This window comes from Barbus barbus (genome assembly GCF_936440315.1).
Source record: "Barbus barbus genome assembly, chromosome: 31".
Taxonomy (NCBI): Eukaryota; Metazoa; Chordata; class Actinopteri; order Cypriniformes; family Cyprinidae; genus Barbus; species Barbus barbus.
This window is the reverse complement of record NC_136759.1, coordinates 23,808,342-23,822,622: the sequence shown is the minus strand read 5'-3', so window position 1 is coordinate 23,822,622 and position 14,281 is coordinate 23,808,342. Positions and strand designations below refer to the sequence as shown.

The following is a 14,281-nucleotide window of genomic DNA, read 5'->3' as shown; positions in this document are numbered from 1 at the left end:
TGTACAAGTCCACTGGTTTGTAGACCCAGGTTTCGCAAAATGGGCAGTGATATTTATCACAGCATGAGATGCATTGTACTATTTTGATGTTTTCTCCTTTTCTAAGGACAGTAGCATGCATCTAAACAAAAGCACATTCACAGTCAAGTAAAGGTTTCTATATCTCACATTTACAGGATTTCTGCCAGTCACATGAAGGTAAATTTAAGAGGTAACACTTTACAATAAGGTGCCAATGGTTAATATTAGTTAATGTATTAATTAACACGAACTAACAATGAACAATACATTTGTTACAGTATCTATTAATCTTTGATAATGTTAGTTATAATGTTAGTGAAAAAGATGACAACATTTTTTTGCAACGCATGTTGGCATTCAATGGCATCAATCAATGACATTACTTCATTAATATAAGTCTTTCTGCTCTATTTTAAGACATCCTTATAGGCAAATTTTAGACGAAATAAGACTTTAAAAGACCCTTTAAAGACCAGCAGAATCCCTGTCACGTCAAATACTAACACATCATAAAACATGTCATAAATGTTTGAAATCGCACACATTTGCAATGACACTCTCTATGATTATGACCAAAGCATCCTTACAACTAAAAGCCGTTAACACAAACACACATTTTTTTTTTTTTTTTTTTTTTAAACATAAGTAAATTAATGTTCTTTGACTTACTGCCACCGAATCTCGAATCCACCATACATCCGGAAGTTAATGAACATGTACAAGCGCACATTGCGCAGTAACGCCAGTAAGTACGGCGCGCATGCGTGTTATAGACATACCATACGTCACTTTGTGCATGCGCGGTAAACACATACGTGACGTAGGTACCTGACGTCACCGCGCTACAGTCTGCAGCGAGGGGTGTCTCGACTGTGACGCAACAGTCGGGATCACTACGCCCCCAACATTTGCATAAACCCGCCCTTGTTCTAAGCCGGCCGAACCATCAGAAGCTCTGCAGGTATTGTAAATAAACAAGCGCGGACAACAGCGAAAATAACAAAATGAATTTTATGTTCCAGGCCGTGCAGGGGGTGTGAAGTGCAGGGATGGGTTGGTGTCTGTATTCAGAAAGGCACAGAAAGCAAATAACGCGAGCCACTAAAGGGACATGGTTAGCTCCTTGCTAGCGGTAGCCTGTTACAGTACATACGATTTCACTCTCAGTAAGGAGAGATGAGGATGATGGCGAATGACTTACAGATCCTGAGCACCACTGACAAGCATCTTATCTTGTGAAATGTGTGGTAAGTACTGTTGCTCCATAATGTAAACATAGTTTGTGTGATCGCGTCTCTTGAAAGTGAAACTATAACGCGATCGATGGATCGTTCAAAAGCAGTTTCAATGCCTCGCATATTAATAACGGCTCCCTGATGCCCGCGTTTTATATACAGTATAATTACCCGACGATATAACTGCGAGAGAAAGTATTTAAATATATATTTTCCTCCCTGTGCTTGCTTCCTTGCTGATGAGCCGTACTGTGAAACAGCCAATCAGAGCAGAGCTCATTATTATTCATGACCCTGCCAAATAAGCCAATAACAGACCGTTTCATTCTAGGGAGAAATCCTAGGGTTGTAAATGGACATGTAAAATCGTTTCTGGAGATTTTTTGCCCTTACTTAAGCCACATACCTTCTGTGTAGATATCAGAGACAATTTAAAATACTGTATCAATGCATTCTATGGCACCTTTAATTTAGAATTTAGTGTTTGATAACTTTATTAAATTCACCTATATTTTCTTGCTGAAGGACACAGGTCTTACACTAAAAGTTATTTTTTAAAGTCTAATAAATGTTAAATTGATAGCTCTCGATTATACTGCAGTGTTGAATGCTATAGTCAATGGTAAAATGATTCATAGAGACATCAGTTGGTATTGATACTTGCCTTCAGTCATGATAAAAGATGGCATTAAACAAAAATTAAATGTTTCTAAATAAAATTATGTTGGGAGACATAAATTGTTGTTTCTACATTAATTAAAAGATTGAATGTGAAATTATAACAATATAAAACTATAATTAAAAACTTTAATGTTAGGTGGGATTAATCGCAATTAATTTTGGGAAAAAAATTGCAAATAATTATTTTTTTAATCGAATGACAACACGAGTATAGGTTACCATACTTGGCCACATGTCACGTCACTGTCAAAAGTTTTTTTTTGTGAAAAAAACTTATTTGAAAAAGAAATGCGCATATTCATGTAGTGTTCAGTCTGATCTTTCAGAAAATATAAAGGGTCACTAACTTCGTGAGTTCTTTCACTGCTTTAACATTTTTACTGGACTGTACCATGTCCTATGGTGTGACACAGCAAAAATCAAGAAAAAGAAAACCTCTTAATAATACATAAATAGCAAGAGAGAGATTTATCTTCATTGTTAGATACTTATTTTCATATAGTGCTATTTATTTAATTTGAAATTATAATTAACAATTTTTTCCTCATGACAATTTCAAGACAAACTTTGACAACAAGACAAACTTTACTGTCATTGAGACAACATGTATCAAGTTCCTACACTTTCAGAAATATATGGCTGAAAAAAATTATTGCCATTTACTAAAATAGACACTTGTACAATTATGCCAGATGTATTTAGTAATATTTTTCTGCTTTTCTTTTTAATTTATAAAAGTTGTAATTTACTGAACCATGCTTGGGACAGTCATACCATAGGGCGATTTTGACATTTGGCTCAAAAATGTAAAAATCGAATAACACTGCAACTTTTATAACGAAAGGTCCATGGTAGGACAAATAAATGTTTAACCATTTACTGCATTATAAATAACAACAATTGTAATTATATTAATTTTTATCTTGTGGGACAGTGAAAATGCCATGTCACGTCAACAACCCAGATATATATATACATACATATGCATATATATACACATGTATTATTCCATGTTCATTTGCCAAGTTATAGACAAGTTATAGGCAAGTTAAAACTAGTATTGCTCTTTGCAGTGCAATATTTGTCCGAATGGGTAAAAATGACAGTTATTTTCGTCAGTTACGGCACGTTAGCGCTAGCATTCTGCCCGCTTCAAATCAGACACAGAGATTAAATAGTATGGTAAAATCACATGTATTTGAATGAATTATAGCATGTATTTCAATTAATTATCGATCGAGAGAGAAAGATGACAGTGTGTACCTGCTTGCTGCATCTGCGCGTCTCTCTCTATAAACAATTACTTCAAAAACAGCGATTTTACACCTCATTGCTAGGGAGTATAATATAGCGTTCTAGTATCTTGGCTATTTTATTAATAAAAATCGCGGGGAAGCATTGACAACAAGTTAATGTGTGTGTGCGGCTCTCTCTCTCTCTCTCTCTCCCCCCCCCCCTGTGTGTGTTTGTGAGTGATGTGTGTTGGTTAGTGTGTATCAATTAAAGCAGCACATTAATATAGAACGGTGATTAAACTGACAAGTGCTGTCAATTGATTAAAAAAAAAAACGAATTAATCACATATTTTTTCTGAAATTATTGTGATTAATCCCACCTAACTTTTATATTGCAATAATTTCACATTCAGTCTTCAAACTAATGTAACAACATAAAGACTATTTTTAATATTTGTTTAATGCCATCTTTTTTATGACTGAAGGCAATTGATCATTGATACCAATAAATACTGATTTCCCTATAAAAAAAAAATCCCCTAATATTTAACCATTGACTATAGCTATTCAACATTGCATTATAATTAAGAGCTATCAATTTTAACATTTATTAGACTTTAAAAATAACTTAGGAAAAAAATAACTAATTTAAAGGGGTCCTATTATGCTCTTTTACAAAGTCTTGATTTTGTTTTGGGGGTGTACTAGAACATGCTCTCATGCTTGGTGGTTCGAAAATCGCTTTATTTTTCACATAATTTACATTATTACAATACATTTCTCCCCAGCCTGGCACAAACGGCTCGATTACTTCCGGGTTTGATGAAGGCCCGCCTTCTGAAAAATTAAATGTGTTGTGTTTGGTTAGCTGTTAGCAGGCGAACAGTAGCCCAAAGTGTCAATTTTTTGTGTGGCCACCATTATTTTCCAGAACTGCCTTAACCCTCTTGGGCATGGAGTTTACCAGAGATTCACAGGTTGCCACTGGAGTCCTCTTCCATGACGACATCTTGGAGCTGGTGGATGTTAGAGACCCCACAGATGCTCAATAGGGTTTAGGTCTGGAGACATGCTTGGCCAGTCCATCACCTTTACCCTCAGCTTCTTTAAAAAGGCAGTGGTCGTCTTGGAGGTGTGTTTGGGGTCATTATCATGTTGGAATACTGCCCTGCGGCCCAGTCTCCGAAGGGAGGGGATCATGCTCTGCTTCAGTATGTCACAGTACATGTTGGCATTCATGGTTCCCTCAATGAACTGTAGCTCCCCAGTGCCGGCAACACTCATGCAGCCTCAGACCATGACACTCCCATCATCATGATTGACTGTAGCCAAGACACACTTGTCTTTATACTCCTCACCTGGTTGCCGCCACACACGCTTGACACCATCTGAATCAAATAACTTTATCTTGGTCTCATCAGACCACAGGACATGGTTCCAGTAATCCATGTCCTTAGTCTGCTTGTCTTCAGCAAACTGTTTGCGGGCTTTCTTGTGCATCATCTTTATGGTCTGAGCTAGGGCTGGGCGATATGGCTGAAAACTGTATCACGATATAAGTGTTTCATATCGGTCGATATCGATAATTATTGATATTGCTTTTAAGGTGGTACATCAAGTTCGTGGTATTACCAGTCTTGGCGGGGACGACGGTCTTGCATAATTTGCAGACGACATTTGGTCTGACTATGGTCAGACTTATAATATCCAAAAAACTGCCATACTGGCAAGTAGGGCTGGGTATCGTTCAAAAATTTTCGATACCGATACCTTGAGTTCGATACCGGTTCCTGAACGGTACTTTTTTCGATACCAGTTTTATAAAATCAGTTTTAATAAGATTACATTATCTGAAAAAACTATTTTTTTTAGCTTGTTGATATTTATACAGACTCAAAGCCTCATCTCCTGAGCCACTGCACAAAGAAACAAAATGTATCCAACACAATAAATAAATAAATAATTTTAATAAAGTTCAAATTGTTTTCAGTTTGCACATCTGTTAGGCTACGTTTACATTAGTGCGTGTCCATTTTAAAACACATAGCTCAGACAGAATCATCATTTCTAGGTTGTTAAAGACTTCAAGAAATTTTAAATCTTCATCCACTTTCATAAGTGGGTGTTTTATTTTCTTTCACCATATGTTTTATTTTTATTAAATTCTGGTGTAGTATGTCTAATTATTTGAATGCATAAAAACTACTTAGTTTATTTAAATTTATTCTTAAAATAGCCTTATGAAATGTTTTATTTTTCCTCAGAAATTCTGTGTTCTGTATCTGGTTTTCAAATGAAGACATAAAACATTAATTTAATTTATCTTTAAATTATCGAAAATCAAAGTTTATTTATTTTGGCAAACAAAGGGGGGTTACTATTAAAATTAAAACATGGAATAACTGTTGTGTGATCATTACTAAAAAAAAAAAGTTTGAATCATTTTAATAGTAGCCTAGTAGTAGCAGTGCTGTCTGCTGAACAATATTAATACCGTTAATATTAAAACCGAACTTTTATTTTGACGGGTTGCCTGGAATACCTTTACAGTTCTGTGTGTATATGATATGAGTTAGTTTTACTCGAATCAAAAGGTAAAATGCTCATGAAGTGACTTTCAGAGTAGGTCTGGAGATGCTGTTCATGTGTTTATGTCCTCATTTAGAGAGGCGGCAGACGCTGAAATGACCGCGAACGTCACGCGAGCTTCAGTCTGTGTATAATAAACAAACCGCGCGATATAAAGAGCAGACTGCTCCGTGCGCTTTCGAAACGCTCTCGCGGAAGTCAAACACTGATCAATCTGCACGTCGCCGTTTCTAGTCAAACACATCTAGTGCTGCAGGATTATTGGCTCACTGATGGTGATGAGATTAACCCTTTAGGTATCGAAATTTGGTACCGAACGACAAGACGTTTTTCGATACTCGGTGGTATCGAGGCAATTCGGTCGGTGCCTAAAAAGTATCGAACTCGATACCCAGCCCTACTGGTGAGCTGACTTTCTCTTTTATTTACAATTTCCTCGCTCGCTGAGGCACTCATTTTCTGCTTATGAAGAGGAATCCAGCAGACCAGCCAGGTCTGGCTGCAGACGTGCACTCTCAGCCGCGCGTGCGCACTTAGACACGAGACAACGATGTGGCGCAACTTAACATGATACTGTTACATGATTGGCTGTTAGCGTGTCACTCCCTACATTGCTAGGTTACCAGAGAGCGAGTGCCTTTGTTAATGCAACCAAACTTGCTTCGCAACCTTTGTTTTCTTCCGACGAAGAATAAAAAATATCGAACGTTTTATCGAACATATTTTTTATTGATATCGTTCACGTGTCTATCGCGATACATATCGTTATCGTTTTATCGCCCAGCCCTAGTCTGAGCACTGACAGGCTGACCCCCCACCCCTTCAACCTCTGCAGCAATGCTGCCAGCACTCATATGTCTATTTCCCAAACACAACCTCTGGATATGACGCTGAGCACGTGCACTCAACTTCTTTGCTCGACCTGTTCTGAGTGGAACCTGTCCTGTTAAACCGCTATATGGTCTTGGTCACTGTGCTGCAGCTCAGTTTCAGGGTCTTGGCAATTTTCTTATAGCCTATGCCATCTTTATGTAGAGCAACAATTCTTTTTTTCAGATCCTCAGAGAGTTCTTTGCCATGAGGTGCCATGTTGAACTTCCAGTGACCAGTATGAGAGAGTGAGAGCAATAAAACCAAATTTAACACACCTGCTCCCCATTCACACCTGAGACCTTGTAACACTAACGAGTCACATGACACCGGGGAGAGAAAATGGCTAATTGGGCCCAATTTGGACATTTTCACTTAGGGGTGTGCTCACTTTTGTGGCCAGCGGTTTAGACATTAATGGCTATGTGTTGAGTTATTTTGAGAGGACAGCAAATTTACACTGTTATACAAGCTGTACACTCACTACATTACATTGTAGCAAAGTGTCATTTCTTCAGTGTTATCACATGAAAAGATGTAATAAAATATAATTATATATGTATATAATTAATTACACAATGTAGCGATTAATTAATCTAATTAATCGCAAATTATTTACACATCAAATTTGGCTGAGAAATTACTCCCAAAAGTTACTCAAAAAATAATAATTTTTGGATGGGTGAATTATACCTTTAATAATTTTCAGTATTATTACTATGAAATGGTATTCTGAATAATAAACTAAAACTGCCAGTAGGTGGTAGTAAATGTCTTGATGATTAAGTCTTTGAGTCGTTTATTCATTCATTTGATTCATTCAAATGGCTGATACATTCAGGAGTGAAGTAAATGGTTCTCTTTATGAATGTTCCATTGAATCATTAAGCTTGTTCGACTTGAAGCGGATCATCACCATCAGATCAATCGGTGTATGACATCAAAGTACCGTTAGAGCTGTAGAGAACAGACGACTCTGCATACTTTTGAATCGCTCTTGCAGTACTTTGTCATACACCGATCGATCCGTTGCAGCGCCGCTTCAAATCCAGTGAGCCTAATGGTTCACCCAATTTGTTCAAAATGTGGATTAAGAAATGAAATGCAGCTATGTGTTGCTTGGAGACGAACAGTTCTGCTTTGTTTTTATATTTTCTTTGGCAAAACTGAGCAAAACAGATAACATTGTGTCTAAAATAACACACTATTAACTTCTTATTTATTGAACTGTGGTATAAGATCAGTATCACATTTGCACTCGTGTGATATTGCTTATCTATATGATGTAAATATGAGACAAAAACTTTTGCCCCATATCTTGAATTTTAGGGACATTCTAACTAGGTTTGTGACGGTGAAGAAATTTTTCCACCGGTTAATTGATGTGTGACAACACCGGTAATACCAGTATCACTGTGGTAGGGGACGGGTAGTTTTCCCTCTTTTCCTCACTTTCCTTCCATTTTAAATAGCTTGTAAAAGTGCCGTGCACATTTTATTTTCACTTTCAAATTAGCGCCAATTTTGCACCAAGCAGTTGTTTGTTTTAAGTTTGAGGTTTCCCTCTTTTCCACACTTTCCTTCGCTTTTAAATATCTTAACAGCATTGTGCGTATTTTACTTTCACTTTAAAAGTAGCAGCAATTTGGCTCAATTGATTGAATTCAATTCAAGCATCAACAAAATACAGCGTAGCTAGGGTGACCACCTGGCAATAGATCTGTTGCGGGACAGTAGATGTGATTTTGCGGGACAATGCGGGACACGTGTGAGACAGATACATTACTACTGTTATGCTATGTAAATACTGATTTACAGTGCAGGGCTTCAGTGTACAGCATTCAGCGTGAGACTTACGCAATTGACACTTTTCTCACCCTCTCACACTCACGCCACACATCTATTTTCTCACGCAGTTAAAAACACCCATCAGTTAAAACTGTAATAATTTGTGAAACAGATTTGGTAAATGCTCCAGTGGGCATTTGTGTTTGCACTCTGGAAAGCGCCAGAAGATTGTATTTACAACAAGGACTGAGCCCAGTCTTTATTAAAAAGAATATTTTCTCTTTTTTGTTGCAATTATGATGATGCCTTTTAAAATAGCTTTTATTTTACTGAATTATCCAGAACACGGGAAAGTTTATTTTTCTGACAGGGAACACAGGGAATGAATCACCTGCTCCACATTTTGATTGACAGCCATCACAGCTTCTTAGTGACCATTACTCCTTTCTTTTCATCCATTGGATAGGATTTAAACAGAGTCTTTTGTATTTGTGTGAGGTGGGTTGCTACTTCTGACGAAGCGCTGTTAAATATAGGTGAAACTATAATGCAAAAAGAATAAATAAAGTTTTCTTAAGGCAAAAGAATGCATGCACATTTTCTTGACATGACAATTAGCCAACAGACTGATGAAAATGCGGGACATTTTCTCAATATGTTATGTGCGGGACAAGGGGTGAAAATGCTGCGCGGTACAATGGTCACCCTAAGGGGCCATCATATGACCCCTTATTAAAGGGGTCATATGATGTTGCTAAAAAAGAACATTAATTAGTTTATGAGTGAGTGAGTGAAGTGACATTCAGCCAAGTATGGTGACCCATACTCGGAATTCGTGCTCTGCATTTAACCCATCCAACGTGCACACACACAGCAGTGAACACACACACACCGTGAACACACACCCGGAGCAGTGGGCAGCCATTTTATGCTGCAGCGCCCGGGGAGCAGTTGGGGGTTCGGTGCCTTGCTCAAGGGCACCTCAGTCGTGGTATTGAGGGTGGAGAGAGTGCTGTACATTCACTCCCCCCACCTACAATTCCTGCCGGCCGGAGACTCGAACCCGCAACCTTCGGATTACAAGTCCGACTCTCTAACCATTAGGCCACGACTACCCCACTATTTTCTTAACAATGTAAATATTATCATGCAAACATTTGTGCAAACATTTTGGTGAGAAATGGTGGTAATAAAAAAAGTTCAGTTGAAATTCTGCCTCAGTTATTATTATTTTTAATTCTGTATGTATTAAACATTAATAACTATTTACAGCAGAGCCCAAGATCCACCCATATTCATAAGATACAAAAAATAAAAGACAAACAATTACAACAATAAAGGTTGTTTTCCAGACAAAATAAAACTGACCAAAATAAATGAATATATGTACCTTGACTTGAGCTGCTACACAGGTGACAAAAGGGGTCAGACTTTCTTTTCATTTTATATAATAAACAGGGAGTGGTAGATTAACTTATAATGAATCATTTGGTGAGTTGGGCTTTTAGAGGTAGCAAAATGGTTCCCCCTGCCTAGACAGTGTTCCAGTCAATTACATTAAGTTCTCTCTCCCCGAAGCTCTCAGTCGGAATGTTTAAATACTGTTGTACCACAAGTGATTTATAAATAGTTATATTGAAATTTAAGGATTCTATTGGAATCTGAATTCTGAATCACGCACAACCTTGATACACAGAACCTTGATCTCTGCACAGATGCTTAAGTCTGTAGTGTACAGTATACTGTAGTGTTGTCACGATACTGGAATTTCTAACTTCGATACGATACCTTGAAAAATATCGATACTCGATACCATTTTCGATACCACGGAGAAAAAAACTGCCACAATATTAAGGGGGTAATTTTTTTAATTTAAAGATAAATGTAACAAGTCGAGAACATGCGGTATATTTTACATGTCTTGAGGTACTGCATTTGTTGATTTATTTATTAATCTTTTATTAATCTTAGTTAAATGTTAATTGAAACTAACGTTTACTAATACATGTACTAATTAAAATCCAAAGTTCTATTTGTTGATATTCTCATTTGCTTCATAACCAAAATATTTCCAGATATAGGGCCCTATGAAATCCGTTTTATTTTTCCCCAAATTCTGTTTTATTTTTTTCTACATTAAATTTTTTCCATTTGAATTTTTCTGGACTCTTTTTTTTTTTTTTTTAATGGTCAAATTAAATGCTATTAATCTAAAAGCATTTCTAATTCATTAAAATCATGAAAATTATAAAATTTAACATTTAATTTAATAAAAGTGTAACAAAAATGACACGTTTAGGGCCGTATGAAATGTTTTATTTGTTTCTCACCTTATGTTTTATTGTTACCAAATTCTGTGTTTTAGCATGTCTATTAGGCTATTTGAATGCATACAATTTTTATTTATTCTTACAGTAGCCTTATGAAATGTTTTCCCCCTCAGAAATTCTGTGTTGTGTATTTAAATTTTACTGGATATCAGATGAAGGCATAAAACAATTTTAATTAATTTATATTTGAATTAATGAAAATTAAACATTTACATTTTTGGCAAATGAAGGGGATTTACTATTAAAATTAAAATATTTTGTGATTATTTCTTTAAAAAAATTAACAGTAGTAGTAAGTAGTAGTATTATGTACATTCTACTAAATAATAGTAATATAGCCTACTTCTGGCACACGGTCTTTAATAGGCTGTTAAACTGAACTTTTATTTTGACGGGTTGCCATGAATACTTATAAAGTTCTGTCTGTGTATGATATGATGCTAGTTTTACTCAAATTAAATGGTAAAATGCTCGTAAAGTGCCTTTCAGATCAGTTCTGGAGATATTGTTGATGTATTTATGTCCTCATTGAGACGGCAGACGCTGAAATCACCGCGAGCGCCACATTAGTAAACACAACCGCAGGTGCAGCACATTCACACAGACGCGCAGAACATGCAGGATTCATATTTAAATCGACTTTTGCAGCTTAATATTTACAGATACTAGTCCATATCGCGATTTGATTTAAGTGTAATGACCTACTTTTGATTAATTCATCCAAACTTTGACAAATTCCGTGACTTTCCGCGTTAAACTGTAAATTCTGTTTTTATGACTGGATTCCGTGCGCGTTCTCATCACGGAGATCATAGATCCCTACAGATAGCGCTCCTGCTGTGTTCTTTAACAACCAGAGCAGTCATCTTTCTATTCACTTCACTTTTGCTATCGAACCAGAGCGAGGGAGACGAGTGCGGTCACGTGTGATGCTTGTCCACGCGCCTTTGGAGAGAAGTGAAAGTGACAGCTAGACTAGTATGGGTGTATCGATACTTCGGGAAATTAATATTGGTACCGTTCAGATATTTCAGTATCGATATTTATCGAAATATCGATATTTTTGACAACACTAGTATACTGACTGTTTTTTTTTCCTCATCACCTATCAATTTTAATAAGATTTGTTTTTATAGTGCTTTTCTTCTTTTCTCACAGGTTGACTTTGTTTTGCTGGGAGGGGATCTGTTCCATGACAATAAACCATCCCGCAAGACTATGCACTGCTGCATGGAGGTGATGAGGAAGTACTGCATGGGTGATCGGCCAATCACCTTTGAAATCCTCAGTGATCAGGCTGTCAATTTCAGCCACAGCAAGTAAGGCTTACATTTTTCATGCCTTGATGAGAAACAGTGGCAATGCTTATTGTTTGTCTTGACACTTTGATATTGATTTGTTTTGTTTGTGTTTCTGGTTTTTTTCACCTCATAGCAGGAATAGTTCAAACCAAAATAAAAGGTTTTGGAAACACTCGATGGCTGAAGTAAAAAGTAAAGGGCTAAGAGGGCATCCTTGTCTTGTACCCCTTGATAGAGGAAAAGACTTTGAACATACATTTGTAATTATCAATGCCTTAGGAGAAAAGTATAATAACTTAATCAGTGAGAGAAATTGTGTTCCAAAGCTGAATCTCTCCAACACAGAGAATAAATATTTCCACTCCAACATGTCTAACGCTTTTTCAGCGTCTAATGAGATGACTACCTGAGGGACAGGGTCTTGGGAAAGTTTAGATGAGGGGATTACCCCTAGCAATCTCTGGATATTACTAAAAGAATGTCGATCTCTGACACAACCTGATTGGTCTTTTGAAATCAAAATTTCTATTAAATCAAATCAAATCAAATCACTTTTATTGTCACATCACCACAGCACGTGTGCCTTCGTGAGTGAAATTCTTGAGAGCGTGCTCCAGACACTGCAGAAACAATTTACATATAGACAATTTACATATAAACAATTTACATATAGACATTACCATACATACGTACAGACTTATACAGATGACAATGTGTAATATACACATACATATACTCAGTACACATAGTGTACTATTAGACAGACATACAGTTACCGATACACATTATACACAGTATGTAGTACACATTCTACGTTATATACACACAGTAATATGCGAAGATGCAGCAGATTATATATAAACCGGGTGTGCAAATGTCATGGATGTGCATTGGATGGTATCCAGTGCTGGCAAAAAGATTGTTGTATTAGTGCAGTAGTGTACTGGTAGTCCAGTTTGAACTGTATTGGAATTAAAGTGCAGTGCGTGGTATATTGTAAAGTGGGAGTGTGCTGTAGGGTGTATTAGTTTTTACTGTTCATTAGCCTGATAGCCTGAGGAAAAAAGCTATCCCTCAGTCGGCTAGTGCGGGATCGGATGCTGCGGAGACGTCTTCCTGAGGGCAGCAGAGAGAGCAGTCTGTGGGACGGGTGGCTGGAGTCATTGATGATCCTCCGGGCTTTCTTTATACACCGCCTGGTGTAGATGTCCTGGAGGGAGGGAAGCTCACCTCCAACAATGTGACGGGCAGTTCGCACGACCCTTTGCAGAGCTTTGCGGTTGCCAGCAGTGCTGTTTCCAAACCAGGCGGTGATGCAGCCTGTCAGGATGCTCTCCACAGTGCAGGTGTAGAATGATCTGAGGATGCTGGGGCTCATTCCAAACTTCCTCAGCCGTCTCAGGAAGAAGAGGCGTTGGTGTGTCTTCTTCAGCACTGCATCTGTATGAGCGGACCATGTGAGATCCTCAGTGATGTGAACACCGAGGAATTTGAAGCTGTTTACTCGCTCCACAGGTGTCATGTCGATGGTGATGGGTGTGTGTTCTCTGCTCTGTCTCCTGAAATCCACCACCAGCTCCTTGGTCTTGTCGATGTTGAGTGAGAGGTGGTTCTCTTGACACCACTTAGTCAGGGTTCTCACCTCCTCTCTGTAGGCCGTCTCATCGTTGTCAGTGATCAGGCCTATCACCGTTGTGTCGTCAGCAAATTTGACGATGACGTTGGAGCTGTGTGTTGCTGTACAGTCATGTGTGTACAGGGAGTACAGGAGTGGGCTGAGGACGCAGCCCTGAGGAGCACCAGTGTTGAGGGTCAGCGGGGATGAAGTGTTGTTGCCCATTCTGACCACCTGACATCTGCCTGTCAGGAAGTCCAGGATCCAGCTGCACAGAGATCCGTTTAGTCCCAGAGTCTGGAGCTTCTCAACCAGTGTGGCAGGCACTATGGTATTGAATGCTGAGCTGTAGTCCACAAACAGCATTCTCACATAGGTGTTCTTATTTTCCAGGTGGGAGAGAGCAGTGTGCAGGGTGAAGGCAATAGCGTCGTCTGTGGAACGGTTTCTGCGATATGCGAATTGTAGGGGATCCAGTGAGTCAGGCAGCACAGAGCAGATGTAGTCTCTGATGAGTTTCTCAAAGCATTTGCTGAAGATGGGTGTCAGAGCAATGGGCCTCCAGTCATTCAAGCATGTGATTTTATTTTTCTTTGGTATGGGCACAATGGTGGAT

General features: G+C 38.0%; 1 protein-coding gene across 5 annotated transcripts in view; it reads left to right on the top strand.

Annotated features, from left to right (window-relative positions):
- The window catches only part of mre11a (MRE11 homolog A, double strand break repair nuclease), a 126,351-nt gene that overhangs the window by 28,529 nt on the left and 83,541 nt on the right, over nt 1-14,281 (top strand). For all 5 annotated transcript variants that reach the window (XM_079388046.1, XM_079388048.1, XM_079388047.1 and 2 more), the window contains exon 4: nt 11,908-12,068. In XM_079388046.1, coding sequence (XP_079244172.1) covers nt 11,908-12,068 — 161 coding nt within the window. The remainder of the gene's footprint in view (nt 1-11,907; nt 12,069-14,281) is intronic.